This window comes from Pleurodeles waltl, chromosome 1_2 (assembly GCF_031143425.1).
Source record: "Pleurodeles waltl isolate 20211129_DDA chromosome 1_2, aPleWal1.hap1.20221129, whole genome shotgun sequence".
Lineage (NCBI taxonomy): Eukaryota > Metazoa > Chordata > Amphibia > Caudata > Salamandridae > Pleurodeles > Pleurodeles waltl.
The window spans coordinates 308,739,775-308,760,904 of record NC_090437.1 but is presented as its reverse complement, the minus strand read 5'-3'; the positions used below and the strand labels follow the sequence as shown (position 1 = coordinate 308,760,904).

Here is a 21,130-nt window from a genome sequence, read left to right as displayed (position 1 = left end):
CAAGGAGTGGGCGCCTCACAGGGAAAAGCCAGGAGGGGTTCCACAGCAGTATGCTTACAGCATCTTGAGACCCTAACGGGTGAGTAGTGCGCTATACAAGCGCGCCGTTTAAGTTTTACGATTTTACGTTTTGGTGTGCATGGTACTCTATTTTTTTTTTTTTTTTTTTTTTTACAGGCTCATAATTCGTCAAGGCATGTTTGCCATTATTTCGGTTCCTCTGTGTGGGGCAAGGATCAAGCACTAATGATTTCAACTAAGTGCCTGTCCGCTGCTCCCAACATGATCGAGGTACTATTTTGTTCTAACTTCCAGTTCTCCGCAAACAGAAGGCTTGTATCTGACAAAAATGTGCTCAGCAGGACCTACAAAATTGCAAAGTTTTTATTTTTATTTTTATTTTTAAGCTAACTTATTTTTATTTTTTTTAAGTCAAGTCGTCTTTTCTCAGGTTTCACTCATTTTTATGGGCGAGCACAAAGTGCTCCATCCATTCTGTAATCTCTCTTTGGGCTTGAAACCACACCCATGCCACGTCAGCCACTTACATTGGTTCGTGGGCTTGCCTTTTAAAATCTGCTTGCTTTCATTTGTTAAAGGCTTGCATACGTCATGCCTTTTCCGGTGTTTAGCCCACCTACACAGCACCGATAAAGTACCAAAAACATACGAGGCTCAATGTTTTCAGCCTGGAGTCCGGACTACTTTATCTGTTTATTTTCCACACAGAGCGATCGCGCTGCATTTTACATAGCGCAATCGCGCTGCGTTTTGTTTTGCTTTACAATGGTAATAGCTCTAACTCGAACAAATGCGAGACCCGTTGCATTGAAAATGCTTGGTTTTTTTGCTCGTGGGCGCTGTTGTAAAAACATGACAACTTGTTTGAAATGTGCGAGACCTATTGCATTGCAAATGCTTGTTCATTATTGTTTCAGAGGGCAGGTTCTTACAGCAATTTTATATGTTTGAGGAGAGAAGTTGGAGTGTACCTCAATGGGCAGTGAGTTCCAGTGACGTGGTCCTAGAAAATTAAAAAATGAAACTTTTAATTTGCATAGCAGTTTTTGCTGAATGGAGATTGTTGGGAAGTGAGCACGCGGTGAGAGCAGCTCGGAGAGTACCTTGGGAAGATTTTGACTAGGTAATTGATGGTAGTCTTTAGATGGTTTTGAAGACTAAGATAAGTAGTTTATATAGGGCCATATGTTTGGCAGTGGGTTTGGTGGTTATAGTATGAGGTAGGGGAATGCCTAGAAATGTTATAAAGAATCCTGGTGATGAAATTAACACCTTAGCTTGTGGGTAAAATGAATGCTGTGGGAGGTCTACCAGAAACCTGTTGCAGAAGTCCAGTGTAGCTAAAGACTAGTGCAGAGATCAATTTTGGTGTGTTGAAATTAATTGTTGGATAATTTTTGGGCTCTTCCAGTAGTACATCTCCCAAAGTGAGTCCACGTATCTCAGAATGTTTTCGTTTTTACAAGCTGACCACTTTCGCCTTGTTCTGAAGAACTTGTCACACTCCTCCAGCTGGAATTTACCTAGGCCTGCTCCACCTATCTCCCATCCTTTGCCTTATGACATCTCTTCTTCTGTGTCTTTGTCTCAGTTCAGTTAATGGATCAGGCTGAGCCATTGCTACTAGCCCTGCTTCAGTTTTGCAGAAGGGCTCTGGTACCTTCTGCCTTGTGAATTGCTGATGATCCACCAAGGATGATGTGTTTTCTTCACTGTCCTTCACAGTCTCTTTGTATTTGGAAAGTTGCTAAGTCATTTAATCGCTCAGTTCTTCCTTGCGATAAAGATCGGTTGCTATCTTACATGCATGTGATCAGGGCTGGTGTGAGAGCGAATTGGGGCACTCAAATGTCACTTTTATTCATTGTTATTTTATTTTTACCTAAAAGTTCGGAAGTGACATCAAAATTATCCTTCATGCCTCCTGTGACAAAGGGAGTTGGTGGATTCTGCAACATGGCACATTTTGTTTTAGGAAGTGGCTCTAGGCAGAGTGGCAGTGCAGAGAGCAGAAAGTGCATTTGCCTGGCACTCATCTCTGCCATGCCTTGGGCCGTAAATTGAATTAGGTTAATTTAATATGATATTATAAAGTTGAGAACTACTCGCTGATATGGCAGACCAAAACGTACCAGCACTCATTTTTGCAGTTTATACTCTGTTAATCTGAAAAAACACAGAGACCATAACATTTTATTTAAGAGGTTCTTCATATTTTGTATCACCCATCGTTTTGAAAAATAAGACTTTAAAGACCAAATTTATGGCCTTTAACTCCCATAAAAACTTCAGAGGTAAGATGACAATAGGTAAAGTTGTCCTGGAGAAAGTGGCGGAATTTGGTTACCTTGGAATGAGACTATTTGATTCCAACTCATGGTTGGCCCAAGATTCCAAAAGTAGAGATTTGCTGAGTCAAATATTGTCGGCAATAGCTGTGTTTGGCACTTTGGCGACATTGCAACACATCGGCCCTTTGTAAGGGCGATAATACATTTATAAGGTCATTATTAAGGCTTCCACAGAGCCCTCCCCTGTTGCTGTTGAGATTAGATCTTGCCTTGAAGTCATTTGTTCCATTCACAAAATTGAGGAGGATTCTGTATTAGGTTTGTATTTGGACAACAAGTGAGATGAAACCGTACAGAGGCTCTCCGTTGTGTTATCAGTAGACCACAAGCACTCAAGATCCCTTAGAGGGGACACATTAGGAACTCTGTGATAGACATTGAGCTGTGCGAATATTGGTTTAATGTTCCATCTATTTCCTAAAACACTTCTATTAAAGAGAAGACAGGATTTTGGCAACATTCTATGAAGCACTGCAATCCTTTCCAACCCTGGGCGGTGGGCCTAGCTCCTTCCTGGTATTGAAAGTTTGAGATGTTTTTCGATTATATAAGTCCTTCTTTAGCTAGAACCCTGTATATGAAATTCAGATTGGGAGTTCTTCCATTATCTTCCTTCACTAGCACGTCCTCTCACCTGAATGTAAGCTGGCCATTGCTTGTCCCCAACTTGAGGGAACCTAGAAAAAGGTTCTGTTTTTTTTTTTTTTTTTCACAGAGTACTCAAGACCAAAAAATAGATGGATTGCACTATTAAGCGTTTCCTTTGATATGTGGCGCTGTCATGTTGGAATGAGAATATGTTAAACCAATACTATTGTCTTTGTGGTATATCCTGTGTTGACATTTTTTGCTAAGTATGGTATTTAAGATCTAAAGCTTTGAGAATTAGTAAATTCCACTAGAATTGATAGTTATGTAGCACTGTAAGAAATTGATGAATTATTAATTATTGGTTTTATTCAGGTATTTAAGTACAAGTATTAACTTTATTTGATTTTATCTTAAAATCATAAAAGTACATACAATAAAACAGTGCAGCCATAAAAAGAGAGTATGACTGAGTAAAGGCAGAAATATCCACAGTAAATGCATCAGTTGATGAATAAGTAAAGTAAAAAATTGCGCTCAAAGAAACATAGAAAATATGGTCAGGAGCTCATCAAGAAAAAAAGACCAAATTTATAACAAATAGTGAAAATAAATGCAATCTAAAATGCACATAGGTGTGGTCATCGGCAATGTAACATACCAGATAAAATACAAATGAAAAAACACACCATATGGGACTGTAAAAGTTGTAAGAACAGGAGTGCTGGTCTCCCCTGTCTGAAATTTCGAGGTAAACGTAACAGGCAAATGTACTGATGAGTCAAACAGTTAAATCTGGGAAAATCATTATAATATGTAAGGTGTCAGGAATGGAAATATTATCACAAATACACACTTGTAACTCTGATACTTTTTGTCCAACCTCCCTTTCTCAATTGATGAAACCGATTTAACCTAAATAATTTCAACAGCCTATGGTGAAAGCTGATAAATGAAAAGAGTACACTGTTCCAAGAAAATATGTCTAGAAAGGACGCCAAGTATCGGTATTGATAGGAGTGCCCTCATGCGTCAATAAAGACGCCAAGCATCATCATTGGGCTTACTCCACGTCAGACCGGCACTGCAATATCTGACGGGTCACCACTCAAATGGTGGTGGCTCTAAACCGAAAGTGGTAACGCAGATCCATTGATATCTGCAGTACGTGCTGACAAGAGAAAAGAAGGAGAGTGAGAAGTGAGTTAAAATTGGCTCTGAACATCCAATATCTAAATTGAATAATTCAAAGATGCGGTCAGGCCAAGATTAAAATCATTAGAGGAGTACTTGGAGGAAATAATGGCCACCGTTACTCCTACACAAGGGAAAGGAAGAGAAATACTCAATCCTAACACTAAAGGGTCGACATGATCCAGTGGCGCTTCATCAGGACCGGGATTCGTAACTTCTCCTAAAAAAAGGTTCAGTGCATGCTAAAGAGTCACTTACTGTACGTAGACTAATCGTCAAGGTCAGACACCCAATAGGTCGCCCATCCCAGGTGGAAATCAGGCATCTTAGGGACGCGTAACCCTCAGATCAAAGGAGAATGCATTGATGTCTTCCTCAAGTCCAGCCGTCTCACCTACCCGGGGTCGCATGCCTGGAAAGACATGGTGAAAGCTGGACATCATAAGGTTGCTTCCCACAAACTGATTTGAGCATAATGAAGTGGCACACCGAGCGCTCAATCAGTGTGGAGGCTTCTCGCTCCTCTGCAATCCTGGAGTAAAAAGGTGTGCTTCAGCCAGGCAGTATCCCTTTTCACAATACAATCGGGTTCTGAAGAGTTCAGGTCTATCCAGTTCCATGAGATTTTTTTTTTATATTGTCCTGGTCCAAACAGTCTTGCATTATAACTCTGAGTTTAAGCGCCTCCTTCAACCAAATAGATAACTATAAAAGCAGAGGGCGTATACACTTGCATCTTTAAAGGCTGTACCCTGGCCTCACACAAAGGGCTCATTTACCCCCTGCTGATGTCTGGAGCCAGTGCTGGAGGAGAAAGGGGACAAGTCCTGGAACCCGTTAGTGCTGGTTGGAACCCTTCTTCCCCTTTTGTGGAGGCTGCACAAAATGAGTATAATTACAGGGGGGTTTTACCCCACAATTTTAGACACTGATGGGCTAATGACCTGGACATTGGATGCTGCTGGAAGGAATCGCCTAGGGACCTCATTGGGCCTGTCAAAATGGGGAGCACCCTGTCTTCCATTCCAGCATTTGTGACCCCAAGGCATCATGGTAAATGCAGTCATTAGCATGAATTTGAATAGAGTTTTGAAAGTTTTTCACCATAAGTTGGTGTGGCGAGTGCCGTATCTTCGGACACGTGTTTCTGGCTATTTGGCCGTCATCAGCGAAGAGCAACGTGTAGCTGGCGGGGTTGCTTGAAATGTCGCCTTGAAAGTATTCACAGGTTTAAGTACCACTCAAGAAGGCGCACAGGTGCTTCACCCGAGCTCGTCAGCTCAGAGGCTCACGGGAGCCTTAATTACAACAGTCAAAATGGGGAGCACCCTGTCTTCCATTCCAGCATTTGTGACCCCAAGGCATCATGGTAAATGCAGTCATTAGCATGAATTTGAATAGAGTTTTGAAAGTTTTTCACCATAAGTTGGTGTGGCGAGTGCCGTATCTTCGGACACGTGTTTCTGGCTATTTGGCCGTCATCAGCGAAGAGCAACGTGTAGCTGGCGGGGTTGCTTGAAATGTCGCTGATGACGGCCAAATAGCCAGAAACACGTGTCCGAAGATACGGCACTCGCCGCACCAACTTATGGTGAAAAACTTTCAAAACTCTATTCAAATTCGTGCTAATGACTGCATTTACCATGATGCCTTGGGGTCACAAAACGCTGGAATGGAAGACAGGGTGCTCCCCATTTTGACTGTTGACCTCATTCGGCCTGCTCTGCTGTTGTGCTGACATGTGACCTGGTAGGTCCCAGAGGGACTGCCACCACCTTTGGACCCTGGTGCTGGCCTGCTTGCTGGGGCCCTGCAGCCCTGTGCCCCCACTGCAGTCTCCATGGGCTGGATGGTGTGTCCCCCCCACACTGCAGTCACCTTCCTAAAAAAGAGCAAGGGAGGCACCATATTCTGCTGTCATAGCATGTGGAGAGTGTTGTATTGCCTGTCCAAAGCACTTCCCGTTTTACTAACTACAGTGCATACCCAGCACTTCATTTTTATCATCATGGGCGCAGGGAGTGCCCGTGGACTCTGATTGGCTCCCCCATCGCCAAAGAGGGAACAAGGAGCCCCCTCCATCGTAGCACGGATGGGCGCTCCATGTAGTGCTCCCAGGGCACAACAGGCACTTATTCTAGCTGTTGGAGCCTGAAGGACGTGGCGCTCTGACCAGCTGGTGTACCCTTACCGCCGCAGCCCAGGAGAATGGATCACCGGTTGAGAGGTGGACAGGAGATGAGCGCGGTGCCTCTGTCTCTCCCACCGGCCCTGAGGGCCTGGATCTGAGCCATGTACGCACAGGCAGCTCGCCCCTTGAGGAATCTGGGCGGGAGCTGCTGAGTTGCACCCACGTGCTGCCCCTCCCTTCTGGAGATAGGGAAGAACCCTCCTGGTGCCAGGAAGACCATGGGGCTCGATTTGAACAGAGGCAGGGCTTCGAGCGAAGAGGCCCGCCCGCAGCACTGGGGTAGGTGAAGACGTGCAGGCTCCTGAGACACTAGAGAGACGAGCATCGTCCCATGCCCTGCCAGACAGGAGGGAAGCCTCATCTGAGGTCCCCGTCTGGATGAGGGGTACTGAGTTGAGGCAGAACCTGGGTGAGGAGTGGAGTCGCCCTCCAAGTAAACTGTTTTCCCCCTCCCGACTCTGTCCCCTGCCGCACAAGCACCGGAGGGGGGGCCTTGTCCAGTGAGGGTAGGCCCCTCATATAACTCTGGCAGCACGATCCTATGGCTGAAGGACAGGGAGGAAAACGTCAATGGAGGTCCTTGCCTGCCCAGCCGTCCTTGATTACCCCACTGCCCTAGGCGGAGCGCAGGAGCTCCTACAGTGGGACTCAGGTGTCCCAGATCACCGCATTCCCTGTAATAGGAGCCCAGGGGCGCTGGGCCTATACGTTCTGGTGGCAGACGACCCTTTCTCTTTTCTTTATTACCTGCTGCATTGTTGTGCCTGAGGGGGATGTGCATTCCTGATGCTGTCTTGGCATGCAGGACCTGATATTTTCTCTGTATAAGGGCATTTAGGAGGGGGATAATAATGATCTGCCATTCAGGGAATGTTGCATTTTATGTGCATTCATGATGATGTTGTATCATGTTTATTATGATGTGGGCATTTTTGGGGGATGAATGATGATCTACCATATGAGAATGTTCCATTCTATGCATATTTTTGGTGATAATGACAACCTGACTACTACTAGTGTTGCAGAATAACTAGTAACCTATATGTTTACCTGATTACTGCTTATGTTTACAGAGTACTAGTAACCTGTGTGATGTTCTGACAACTGCTTGTGTAGCAGGGTATTACTGATACATATTGTGTTTGGTCTAATGATGTTTTATGCAATACAGTTAGTTTTAGATCATTTGCTGTTGTGTTTCCTTTGTGGTGTATTTGTGTCACGTGTGTTGAGTGTGTTGTGCAAATGCTTTACATATGACCTCTGGGATAAGCCTGACTGCTCATGCCAGCCTACCAAGGGGATGAGCAGGAGTTATTTTGGGTGTGTAACTCCCTCGCCTGACTAGAGTGGTGGGTTCTGCCTGGCTGAGGTGCATACCCTAGCCAACCAGAAACCCCGTTTCTAACACTAGCCTTTTTCAACATCATGGATAGCCATGAAATGATTGAGCCATCTCTGAGGGGTAATAGTAAGGGTCTACATTGCCACCTTCTCTGAGCAGAACAGACGGTGGTTCACCACCCTCCATAACACCAATCTGTCCCTGGAGGAGCAAGCCTTCAAGAGGTTGTCCAACAGCTCATTCAAAAAAAAAAAAACCTTTGTCTTTCACTTTATGCCAGGCAATAGGTAGCCCTTGTTTTCTTTAACGCTTCACTGTTAGAATGTTGCTTTTGCAGAGTGCCATGAGCACTCTGTGCCCTGGTAGCATGCCTTGTCGAACCATTTAGATGGTGCTGCCAGATACACTGCACTGGGCGAGGTAAGAGCAGCCTTCAAATATCCAGTAAGATTGGCGTAGGCAGCCAAGTTATTGGCGTCAGTAGCTCCTTCATCAAGGCAAGTATTAAAATCAAATTGAAAAGAAGATAGCAAGTAAAGATTAAGATCGGCTGGAATCACCTTTTGCCCACTTTAACCTTCTCCTCTGATCTTTGAAGTTAACTGTTCCTTATGTAAGCTGTCAGCCTTGGCAGTTGTCTGAGACCACCAGAAGATGGCCAGGATAGGATTGTGATCGCTCTGAGTGTGCCAGACTATGTCAAATTTAATTCGAGAAGAGAATACGCAAACAGAGACAAATATATAATGAATTAATTGAGCTAGAACCTGTCCTTCTGAAAGTTGGAGTTCGTGACCCATGGCTAACATCTACCTTATTTAATAGGTTCACTAAAATGTTTCTAAAATCAAGTTGAGCATCTTCCACTGAGTGGAGTTTTTGAGGTGTATTTGATCTATACCAAAGAGATCATTATCTCCGTATAAATAACCTGTATGGGATACAAGTTGAAATCACCCAACACCATCCTAGCAGAGCTAGCTGTGAAATCTTTTGGGAAATTTTTAAGATCGTGAACCACGTCCCTCTCCCCGTAGCTTAAATTGAATTGCAAACATTCGCAACCAAGACCTGTACAGTTTTGAGAAAATTAGGACAGTGCCCAAAATGTGAGGTGAGTTTGTTACAACCCCTACCATTTTACAGCTAAGGCTCAGATTTATAAAAGTATTTGACTCTACCATGGGAGGAAGGTGTGGCATTGGAAATAAATGTAATTTTATTCGTTTTTGATGTACATTTTAAGAAACGTAAGTTTTGATTTTCATATGATTTTTGTATCCTATGTGGTAATAAGTAAAGATATTATGAAGTCTTGCCCTTCATAAAGCTGGTTCCGAGTGTATGTTATTTATTAGACTTTCATTGCTTTTCTTTCTCTGGTTGTACCTATTCCTGTTGGGAACCAGCTATCAAAACTTCTGGCATACATTTTCACAGATTTCTGAAATAGTGATCAGTAGATCTTAATGCTTTATTAGCCAATGTTTGTCAGTTAAATCAAAACTGATCGCACATAATACATTAGAAATTAGAATCTATGGATGTGTAAAGGACTCAAAGATTACCTCAAAATTTATCATCTAAAGTTGTGTATTTTCTGTCACATATTTTTATTATTAATAAAGTAAGCACAACTGGCACGTTTCATTGCATTTGAATGCACTTCCTCAAGGCTTCAAATCAGAAATATACCAAGAACAGAAAAAATACTTTAAAAATCTCACTGTTAAAGTGTCAGTACATTCAGTTAGCTAAGAAAAGTGAAGATTTCGACTTGGCTGGTTCTCATATGACACGATCAAAACACCACCTGCTAAATCTATGGGTTTGTTCTTCTTAGACCAATGTGTGGTATCATAGCATTGGTACCTTCATGTTGTGAGAGTGGACTCTGTCACCTTAAATTTTCCATGAGGTCTTGAGGAACACTGCTTGAGACAATACATGTACTCTTTTCCCTGTGTCCCCGATTCCGCTAGTGAAATATTGTTTTAGTCTCTGTCACTGTGTTTCATTCGTCTCAGGTTCGTCCTCATTGATTGGGATACTCACATGTTTAAATCCTTGAGAGCAAATACATTTCCATGGTCCTCATTGGATTTCTTACTCACTAGTCGCCTTTCAACTGCATGTTTCTGCACTATATTCTTGGGTTGTCAAATGCAAAAACAACATAGTTGGGGATGGAATGCTTGGATTGGAATGTGGCCCCAAGTGCCAGTGGCTGAGATTAATCCATCACCTTGTTGTTTTCGCATTTGCTGCACTAAGTGTATTGGGTATGCCCAGGGGTGGTTATTGGCTCACTCTGCCACTGGAACCAAGCTATAACTGTCTGAGGAGCCCTAACAAGGGCAAAACATGCTTTGTAGGTTGCTTGTGTTCCTGTTCAGGGAGGGCCTAGTCTGACAGTTCAGGCTGAGCTGTTCCCATAAGCAGCAGGGTCACAACCAATTTTCATATGTCTGGGTCCAAACTGAGGTGGCATGGTGAGCAAAAAAATAATGGGTTGGGATGCAGCCCAGAGCGATTGCCAGTGGGTTAGATTAATTCAAACATTCCATTCATCAGTTTGTTGTTTTTGCAATTAGCTTGGGTGGCTGGGAGGGGTATAACCATGTACCAAAATAATATCTATAAAGTATTGGTTTCAGTCCTAGTCCCAGATAATTTCCTTAATTTCAACACTCCACTGTAAGGATATTCCAGTTGAAAGCCTCTCTTTTGGGTGTCTTAGCCCTCCTCTCCTCGTGATCAGAAGGGAGTACATTCCAGACTCCTCATGTTGTTATCTGATCGATGGCTGAGGTAGCATCTATATGAAAATGCACGTACTTAATAATTGATTTAGTCTTTCACGCATTTATTGAGAACAACAGAGTTCAGTGGCAGGAGCACCTGTGCTTGAGTCACACGCACTTTGTTATTTTTCTGTTACACTTTTTGGACTGGTGCATATCTAGCATTCATGCCCATCTCGTGCTATCGAGAAACAAGCTTGCACTGCTGCTAGGCTCACCACAGCATCATGTGCTACCAACCACCAGGTCTGCACGGGCATTACATCCATACAGTCCCCTGCGAGCAAATGAATTTGAAGGGTGTAGTATGCCAAAAACGTACCAGACTTGATGATGCGGGTGTTTTTTGACGTTTCCGGAATTTGTTAATCAGGCCATAACGTGGAGGACATAAAATGCCTAGACACTCGGGTGATCTGCCATAGACAGCTGGTAAACCTACGCCTGAATTGTTTTAGCTGGCCAGGGCCATGAAATCTCACGATATGGAATTTGAGATTTGCAGGCCTTCGTTGCTTGTAAGTGGAATGTGCTGGTGGGGAGTGCAAGCAATTTGTGTGCATCAAGATTGTGACATTATGGCTTCGAAGGTCTCATTTTAAGTCTTCGATGTGCACCGTTGGCCTTCTAAAACCTATTTTGTTTTATATTGTTTGTAGGAAGCAGAGAAAAGTATTTTTAAAATAAAAGTCGAAGTGCTCCACGCCTGCCATAAGGCATACTATTGGTGATATATTGGTACTAAACCAACATGCCTATATATTTTGCAGTGTTACTCGCGCCCAAACAAATATATAGTTGTCATACCGCTGAAGGGCATGGTATACAGTTGGCCTAGCCAGCTCAGATACTGTGTCATCTGCTTCACCTTCCGCCCCGTTCGTCCTCCCGCTCCCTCGCTCCTCTGCAGCATGCCAGCGCCCTCCACGTGGGGTTCAGCTTAGTTTACCCTGCGCTTGCCAATGTTTGCGTGCAGTGCACACACAGCAACTCTGCTAGCTGGCGGCTTGCCAGGGAGGGAGCGAGGAAAGCCGTTCGGCCTCGAAGTAGAGAACACAGTCTAACCTTGTTTTCATTCTCTTCCTATTTTTAGACTACCAGGGCAGAGTTTAACCTGCCGGAGTACTCGGTACGGAGAAGGTACCAGGATTTCGATTGGCTGAGGATTAAGCTCGAAGAATCGCAGCCCACGCATCTCATTCCCGTAGGTAGTTGCCCAGAATGGATTGTTATTCAGTACATTTTATTCGATGTGCTTACTGCCTTTGTCTTTTCTCGCGTGCTTTAAAACAGATAAAGTGCTCCATTTTGAAAAACTTAACTGAGATCTGGGAGTGGTCCCCTCGACCACTGCCTACACCCTCCCAATGCACGCGCCCCTGATTCCCAATGTGGAAGGAGTCTAAGGATGACTGCTTCCATCTTGTAAATCAGTTATCACCCCAATTTAAGAGTTGGTAATTTATACATGCCTTACTGACTCATAACTTGGAATGATTGCCTAAACCACGCCTCTTCCAAGTTGTGATTCGGTTGAGGTTGGAAACCCCATTTTGTGCTTCAAGAAAGTTTTTTCCAGTCACATAACGGGGTTAGCAAAGGGATTTGCACGCTAGAAATAAGATTGTTTACCAAAACCTTTGGTATGTGAATTCTATTTGGTCTAGTTTCTTCTATTTCTGTTTCAGTTTCAGATATCCTGATCTTCCTTTTCTTTCCCCAAGTGGTCCTCTCTGTGTTTGCGTCACACTCACATTGTAGAGTCCTGAGATTGAACCTGCTCCCAAACAATGCATTAGAAATGATAGAGGTTTGTCCATTTGAAGTCGATTGGGTGGGAATAAAAAAAAAAGAAAAAAAGTCACCTTGATTCAGCCATGAAAATACTGGCCTGCCCAAGTGCTTAGTACATTTGCAGACATCCTTTTCACGTTTTTAGTGTCGTTCATTTTCTTTCTTCTAGTTTGAATTATTTTTAGCAACGTCCTATGTGAAATTCTGAGCCTAATTTCTTGCTTCACTGAAGCTAAAATGTGCTAGTACCTGCTCTGCCCTTTATTGTGAAGGTGACAGACAAGTAGTTCTGATTCAATATGAGAATACAACCTTTACCGAAAGAAAACTTCTTTAGAATATGATAAAATACACTAGATCAAATACGCAGCATCATTTTACATCAGTCCGCCATGTCTGAGACAAGCTCGCTGTCTATTCAGCAAATATTTTTTTATACAACATGTAACGCAGAGAGGATTCATTACGTTCAACTCTCCATCTTGTTTTCTTGGGGAACCTGGTTGAAATAATATCAGATGCTCACTTACATCTCTGCATCAAATTCACGGTATGTCTTTTCCTCATTCGTGTTCTACTTTCCCTGAATGGGACTCCTTTACTTTGATGTCTTGCTTTACATGTATCTCTACTCATGGGAGCAGCAGAAATAGTGTATGTATGGAGCTGCTCTGGTAAAGTATGTCAGTACATAAGACATGAAAATATGGGGCTCGTGGGATGCAAGTTTAAGATAACTGCTACCTCTAGGGAGCAAAAACACTGCAGTAGCAAGCCCTGTATAAAAGTTATTAGCAATTGTGGCCCGCAACATAGAGGTTACTTGGCTGCCGTGAACAGAGTACCCTGAGCAACCGAACTGTGAGCAAAACAGAGATGGGTTCATTATTAGTTGCCAGGAGGTCTGGTTGATGGAGCACGAATGTATTGGGTTTTCTTGGATCCGCAGACCCTATAATTCCTAAATCCATCAAGCAACCCATCCGTAATTCAGAGAAATGCAAAATCTTAAGGAACAAATTGAGTTTTATATTCAGGATAATTCCAAAATTTAGGTAGAGATCAGCTCCTGTATAGAGCACCCTACAACACCAGAGAAACTCTGAATCTGCCAACCTCAAATGTCTGCTTTCCTAGCAGAATATTTAAGCATAGGATTAGCACAGTGCCAACCATGTCAAGCTGTAAAATGACAAAAGCCTTTCACCACTCCAGCACAGTATTACAGTTTTGGACCCCTGACATGTGTTTAGCTATCATTTTAGCTCTTCAGAGCTTTAAGACACAAGGGAGCGCCCAGTATAAGTCAAAACAATACCCTTTCAGGCTTAGAGTGATGAATAAATTATGAAAAAAGAAAAGAGAACTCTGGTTAGTTCCCAAGATTCGGTGGAGAGCAGCTCCAATATAGAGCACCCTGAAACTCCAGTGACACTCTAAATTTGCTCACCTCAAATGTCTGTTTTTCTAGCAAAGTTTTTAAGCATAGGATTAGCTCAGTGTCATCCACAGCAAGCTAAAATAGGACAGTCTTTTGCCAATGGTATTGTACCATTTGAGCACTCCAGAATAGTTCTTACAGTTTTAATATGAAATGGCGCCCACACAAATATTTAAATATCTTCAATTACGTCGTGCACTACAGGCTACGATCGCAGCAGGTATGGAGACCTTGGAAAGCTATCCCCTAGAAAGTAGATTACTGGAGGACCACATGACAAAGAGGGTGATCATCCAAACATATAGCACATTGATGAGAAATACAGAGAGTATTTTGAGCAGTTATGCTGGCAAACTGACATAGGGGAGCTAGATGGGGAGGTGTGGAGAGAGGCCCTGCAATTCCCAGGGGGGTGGGGCTGGGGAGTAGCAATAAAATGATGATATCGCCTATTCAGATTAAAAATACCACACAATATACTATATTTGAGTCCTGTTGCATAAAAAAGGCAACAAAGGTTCTTGCGTGCTTACAGGCAAAGGGGTACTTTCCTGCATACCGTCTGGGCTTGCCCAGCACTGTAACCAATCTGGGAGGGAGTAATCCAAAGATTACAAGACGCCATCGGAATATAAATAGTGCAGCCCACCCATCCCCCCTTCTCTTTCCCCCACCACTGCACTGCGGGAGGGGGAACAGAATAAGGCCAAAAACTAATGACTAGGAGCAAGAGATGAATATTTGTTATGCCATGGAAAAGGGGATTTACAAGGGTAGACTGTGCCCTAGAAAGTTCTAAAAAATATGGGTAGAGGTGCTGGTGCGAAGAAGTTTAGGAATAATGGAGGCAGATGCATGGGTTTCAGAGGTCAGGGATGGGAGGAACATGAGACAACGTGTGGCTCCGATGGACTTCCCTAAAGATACAGCGGTGGAAAACGAGACTTCTGTTTCCCATTCTTTTCCAAAGACATTTATTTGTACAACTTCAGAGCCAGAATACAGAGGTGTACCTCGGTATTCTGGGGGAGGGAGTGGGGGGTGCTGGGAAAGAGGGTGAGTTTTGGCGAATTTTATAATTATGAAGCTCATGTTGGATAATGATTTGTCTATTTCAGATCAACTATAAATGCTAACAAAAATGAATTGCAACGAGAAGAGGACAAACATATATTGCTGTGCTACCAACTGGTACTGGTAATCCTCATTACCCCGAATCCTACCCTTCCTCATTCTAAGACACCCTACATCATATGTAGTCTTCACTTTCAACCATGGTGGTACAGTTTGTATTTTACAAACAGGAATGCTGGATTGGGTCAGGTATTTATCATCTAGATAAGGGGAGGGGCAAAGATATTGCCCATAAATCCTAATCCTAATCTAGGGACTGTGATAGCAAAGAGTGGGAATGTGCTGGCGTGAGTATTGTAATGTGGGTTTAATACATCTGTCTTACACTGGTTTGTAGGACTGCCTGTGCCACTCTGTGCTACTGAGAAACTGTTTCTTGGCTGCCCTGGAACAGTATCTATTTATTGGGGGTCTTTGTCAGCCATGTTGCTTGTTTTGTTCCACCAACCCTGCTGCTTGCAATTTGACTGTTTTTTTTCTTGATCAGTCCCATAGTCCCATGCCTCTGTTGCGTAACACAGATCCTTCCGTCTCATTGGAGCGTGGCCAGCCTCGCTCCAGTGAGAGCGGCCAGTGATTTGTGTTCAGCACCTCGTCTGAGGCAGTGAGTGCTGAGTGGCCCATGTCTAGGGGAAGAAACTTGTTAGTCACGCAGCGCCGCTAGTTAAGCACACGTCCCATTCATTCACGTGCTTAAGTACTGACCTTTCGTTCCGTTCCCATTATGACTCTGAGTTCTGCCTTGTCCGTGAATATGCATAAAAACAGGCTTGTTTGTTTGCGGTGAGTGGAGTGGACATGAAGCTGGAGGTGGCGAAACGTGCCCGGGTTTACTGTAACAAGAACCGCTGTGAGACTGAGGGTTGAACTGAGCACAGAGCTCGGGCTGTGCCTGTTTCCTGTCCTTTATTCGTGCCAGCAATTGCATGATATGTTGGCAAAGCTCCCTCTGTCAGGGGTTGTAGATTTGTCGTTTAATTAAGACTGTCACAGTAGTTGGTCTGGTTCGGACCATGCCAGGTGGTGCGGTGTGAACACACACCATAAGCAGTAATCTTGAATTCTACATATCAGGGCCAGAAGATAGCCTTATGCCTACGTTTTTATTGCCACCATTGTTAGTTATTGCAGAGCTAGAATCTGAAATTAGCCCATAAAACACTTGTGAGAAGCAGTATTCCTCTTTTGTTGCTGCCTCTTGGCAGCTAACCATCTGTTTGTGTAGTTTTTACGAATTATTTTATATGTTACTGGTATTAATGCTTTGGATTGGATTTGGGCTTCATAATTTTTAGTAGTTTACTAGGCGTTTCTGTTCAGTGGTTTAGTAGGGTATTGGTTAAGACCGTATTGCCAATTTACAGTAATGTCAGTGTTGTAACATGATTTAGGCAATATTTAAAACCAGCATTGGCAGAGCCAATAGGTCTCACCTTTGCCAATGTTTTATTAGCCATGCAGTTCTGCATTGTGACTGCTCTGCATCATGACTTTAAAAAACATAAAATCAACATGACTCAACTGTCCCATCACATGCGTGCACTTGAAACAAAAGGGGCTACTTTTTTTTGTTTACCGATCAAACATCAGTACATTTTTTTAAAAAAGTGCTGCAAAAGCACTTTAAAAAATTTGAACAAAAGAGCTTTTCATAAAAAAAAAAAAAAAGAGTAAGCGGGTTGGGGATGAGGTGGGAGGGGTTTTAAATAAGGAGATTATTTTATTGAAGCCTTGCATGAGTATATGTCAACTAGTTTTTCAATGTCTATTAGATTACAGAGCCTTAGAGCACCCTTAGGCTGTCAGCCTTGGAAAAGGTTTGTGCAAGGGGAACCAAGAGTGTCCCTACTAAATTCCTTAATGACCTCACAATCTCAAGTAAGCCATTTAACTCGTTGTCTTCACCTACCGCAAAATGGATCATCTAATCCTATTCAACAGAGTACTGTTTCCTACATCATGGATAACGACACTGACTGTCTCGGCTGTCCCATCTCAGCCATTTCTCCTGGAAGATCCCCCTGTATTTTCCCTTTTATTCTGCGGGACTAACCCTTTATCCCAAAAAAACTAGTGCCCAACTGCAAATCTACTGTATGCTATTACAAGGGTGAACCAAAAGTGGCCTCCTCACCAGGTAGACTGGATGAGGTAGCCCAGTCTAACCCTTTAACAAAGTCCAGGCAGGTGGCAGCATAGATGTATTTTGGGGGTGCACTAGAGGTAGTAATGGTATTTTATTTTTTTAAATGTATGAATCCCACCCAGATTGATATTGCATTAATATTTGCAACATTGCAATAAGTACCTGCCATCACCTTTTTGTGCACGTTAGGGATTACAGATAGAAAAGGTTATTTGGAGGATGGCTGAGACCTCCACAGAGACTGGCTGCAAGTTTAGCTCCAAGAAATATATAAAGGTGGGGTGTGATTTGCCACCAGCGCTGACTCTTGGAGTATGTACCTGCCTGAACTACCATCCGCACTGATTGTCAAATTACATCCTAGGAGTTGGAAAAGGCCTACTCAAACTTTCTTTGACTGGTTGGATTGTCAAATTGAAAAAATAAGCTTCAGTGGAATGCCAGATTGCTGTTATCCAAACATAAACACTGTAAGTAAATGCTGCAACCCCATCATAGCAATTTAAAGATGTCCGGCAACACAGACCTTGTTGCTCTGCTTCTTGAATGAAGCTTCAAGCATATTGTTTCCTCAAAATGAAGGATTAAGACTGATGCTGTGCTAAAGAACTGCTGGAGTTCGCTGTTGCTGCTGGTAATGCTTGTACAGAAAACCCTAGCTAGCCCAAAGAGCCCCTAGACGTGGTCACCAAGTGCCCAGAAACGTTTCTTACTCCATCACGATAGACAGGAGGAGGGCTGCCCAAGACCCAATATCAGTGCATGTACCCTGTCATTTCTGTGTTACACGGTGTGAGCACAGGACCAAAAGCACCCCCTGGCCGGGGTGCTAGAACCAGTATCCAGTATTCACCTTTGGGAGTCCCTTGGTCCAGTCTTGCTGAGCAGATGCCCGACATCCAGTTGGCTTGTGTACTAGCCATATCTAAAACATTGAATAGGTCCATTGTGATTGTATGTGCTTCTGGGCCCACAACCCAGTTTCTCTTCAGTGTCAGAACCCTGCCTACTTTGCTCCTTTAGTACAAAAGTCAATTGTGCCCCCCCCCCCACCCCCCCTCGCACCTCCCCCACCGGAAAGTAGAGTTGTTGACCGTGAGAGCTAGCACCTTCTTGCAACGAGATTTGCAACTATAGTGGTTGTGTCCATCCCGACTCCTCAACTGGAAAAAAGCAGGAGGACTGAGTGATTAACTCTTTACCACAAGCACCTAACAACTTGGTTTTACCGTAGAAGACTAAATTGTTTTCTTTCCTCATTGCTTGTGTTCGTTCCTTGGTGTGTCACATGATTTTCCTAAGGATCACATGCGGCTAGTGTTAAAAATCAATCGATTACCCAGTATTATTGATGGGGAGATCACGATCGTAATTGTTTTTAAACTATTGAGAGTATCGGAGCATTTGTGATCAGTCACTGATCTTTAACCACACACACTGTGTGTGTTCCCATGTTTGCTGTTACATTTATTTTGTATTTTCCTTTTTTTGCTTTTTTAAAGTGTATGCTATTTTGTTTGGATGTTTACTGTACATACATTTGTCGATTTAAGGCGTTATTGATGCATTGTTTCATTTCACATCATACCTTTAGCTGGACATTCTGCCTCTATATATAAGCTGAACTTTTTTTTTTGTTCTTTTTTTTTTTTTTTTACACATTTTCTTAATTTGATTTTTGGAATCAAACCATTATTACAAACTATTTGGTGTATTCACTTTAGTCCATTGAGGGTAGGTGTCGGGATTTTCATACCATAGATATTTGCCCTTTAGTCATCAGCAGTACTAAATCTATGAACCTGGCCTCCAGATTTCCCTTTTTTTGGATTGTTGAGGAAGCTCTGAATGCAGCCTTCAGGCTATGATACTTCAATTTTCCTATAATATTGTTATACTATTTACCCAAAGGTGGGCAGCTCCAAAACGTGTGTTAGATCCACTACGCCCCCAGAGCATCTCCAATATATTTCTGCTATCTCTAGTTATATTTGGTGTAATCAGATATGCCCTATGAAAGAAGCTGTATTGAATTCATTTATCCAGTGCGTTATTTGTAAAATAATAGGTGCCAGTGCCCAAACGCTGGAGCTCGAATAGCAAGGGTACACATTCCCAAATTCACATGAGTGCTCTTTAATTCACTGCCAGGCACTTCCTTGCCTGTTATCCCATTCTTACAGGTGTCTGCTTTCTCACTTGGTGACAGGTTTTCTTTATTTAATTTTCTTCCAACTTTTCGTTTTGTCTGTTTTTCCCTCTGTTGGCCTCAGGAAATGTCTGATGTGGAGTAATAAGTGCCAGGCCTCAAAAATAAGTGCTGGTGCCCACGACCGGCTCAAATTAAGCACTAAATGTATCTAATCCCAATGTTTGAGTTAGGCCTTGGGTGCTCAAACATATTACCCCTGAAGAGTGGTGCAGGCTTGGGAGACCTACTTTCTGTTGCATCTATTTCACAACAAACACATCGCTCTGGAACACTAGAAATTTGCCCTTGACGTTGAGTGAGTCAAGCCTGAAAATCTGTTAATGTCTGCTCGCTTTTCTCAAAAGGAATTGAATCCAACAAAAATGTGATGTCTGTCAGCACCTTTGAGAGCTTTGTTTGCTTTCATTGATTCCCAATGTAGGAAAGTAGTCTCTTTTTAGCATGGTTACCTCCACTTTTTGCCTGTTGTCAGAGTGTTTTTGGCTGTGTTCACTGGGAACCTGCTAACCAGGACCCCAGCGACTATGCTCTCACTTAAAAATTGGTTGCTTGGGCCCCCACATCTGGCATACTGGTGCCCCCTTTTAAGTCACTAGTGTATGGTACCCAGGGCATTGCTGCAGCCCATGGGGAACCCCTTGTGCCCCATGTATTATGCCACCCACGGGGAGCCCATGCAATAGCTGCAGGCCTGCCATTGCAGCCTGCATTAAAGGGTGCATGCACCCTTTTTTACTATAGGTCACTGTACCAGGTCACTGTAAGTCACCCCTATGGTAGGCCCTTCTAGCCCAGAGCGCAGGGTGTAAGTACCTGTGTGTGAGGGCACCCCTGCATGAGCAGAGGTGCCCAACAAACTCCAGCTCCATTTTCATGGACTTCGTGAGTGCAGGGATGCCATTTTACACGTGTACTGGACATAGATCACTACCTATGCCCAGCTACATAATGGTAACTCTGAACCTAGGCATGTTTGGTATCACACATGTCGGAGTAATACCCCAATTTTGTTGCCAGTATTGGAAGTATGATTCCATGCACTCTGGGGGCTCCTTAGAGGACCCCCGCATTGCTCCTACCAGCTTTCTGGGGTTTTCGGGCAGCCCGAGCTGCTGCCACCCCTCAGACAGGTTTCTGCCCTCCCGCTGCTTGAACAGCTTTAGCCCAGGAAGGCAGAACAAAAGATTCCCTTTAGGAGAGGGGGGGTTTATGCCCTCTTCCTTTACAAATAGGTGTTGTGTGGCTTGGGAGAGGTAGCCTCCCCAAGCCACTGGCATGCTTTGTATTGCACATTTGGTGCCCTTCTTGCATAAACCGGTCTGCACCAGTTCAAGGACCTCCAGTCCCTGCTCTGGAGTGAAACTGGACTATGGAAAGGGGAGTGTCCACTCCCCTGTCCATCACGACCCCAGGGGTGGTGCCCAGAGCTCCTCCAGAGGGTCCTTTGATACTGCCATCTTAAATCCAAGGTCGGCAGATGCCCTGTGGGAGCATCTGAGTGGCCAGGTCAGGCAGGCGACGTCAGAGCGTCCTCCTAATATGTGGTCACCTGGCTAGGTGACCAGTCCCCCTTTCAGGGCTGTTTAGGGTCTCCCACTTGGGTGGGTCCTCAGACTCGGCTTGCACGATTCCAGCAGGACTCCTCTGCAACCTCTGCTTTGACTTCTGGCTACTGGAACTGCAACTGGACCCTCCAGGAACTGACACTCTGCAACCATGATGAAGACTCTGCTTGCAACATTATTTCCACAGCTCCTTCCAGCTTCTGCAACATTTCCCCGGCTGTGCATCCTCTGAGGGCGGCAAGTCTTCAGTCTGCATGAAGAAGGAATCTCCCTTGGAGTGAAGGAGTTACTCCCCTGCATCTGCAGGCACCAGCTGCAGCTACGACTGTCTGTGTGGATCTCCT

At 43.8% G+C, this 21,130-nt stretch overlaps 1 protein-coding gene across 2 annotated transcripts in view; it reads left to right on the top strand.

The window, feature by feature from the left end:
* SNX30 (sorting nexin family member 30) overlaps positions 1-21,130 on the top strand; it is a 258,667-nt gene that overhangs the window by 161,723 nt on the left and 75,814 nt on the right. Inside the window, exon 3 of one of the 2 annotated variants that reach the window (XM_069238619.1) lies at positions 11,588-11,698. The exons of the other annotated variant lie outside the window; for it this stretch is intronic. Coding sequence (XP_069094720.1) covers positions 11,588-11,698 — 111 coding nt within the window. The remainder of the gene's footprint in view (positions 1-11,587; positions 11,699-21,130) is intronic. 2 annotated transcript variants of the gene reach the window in all.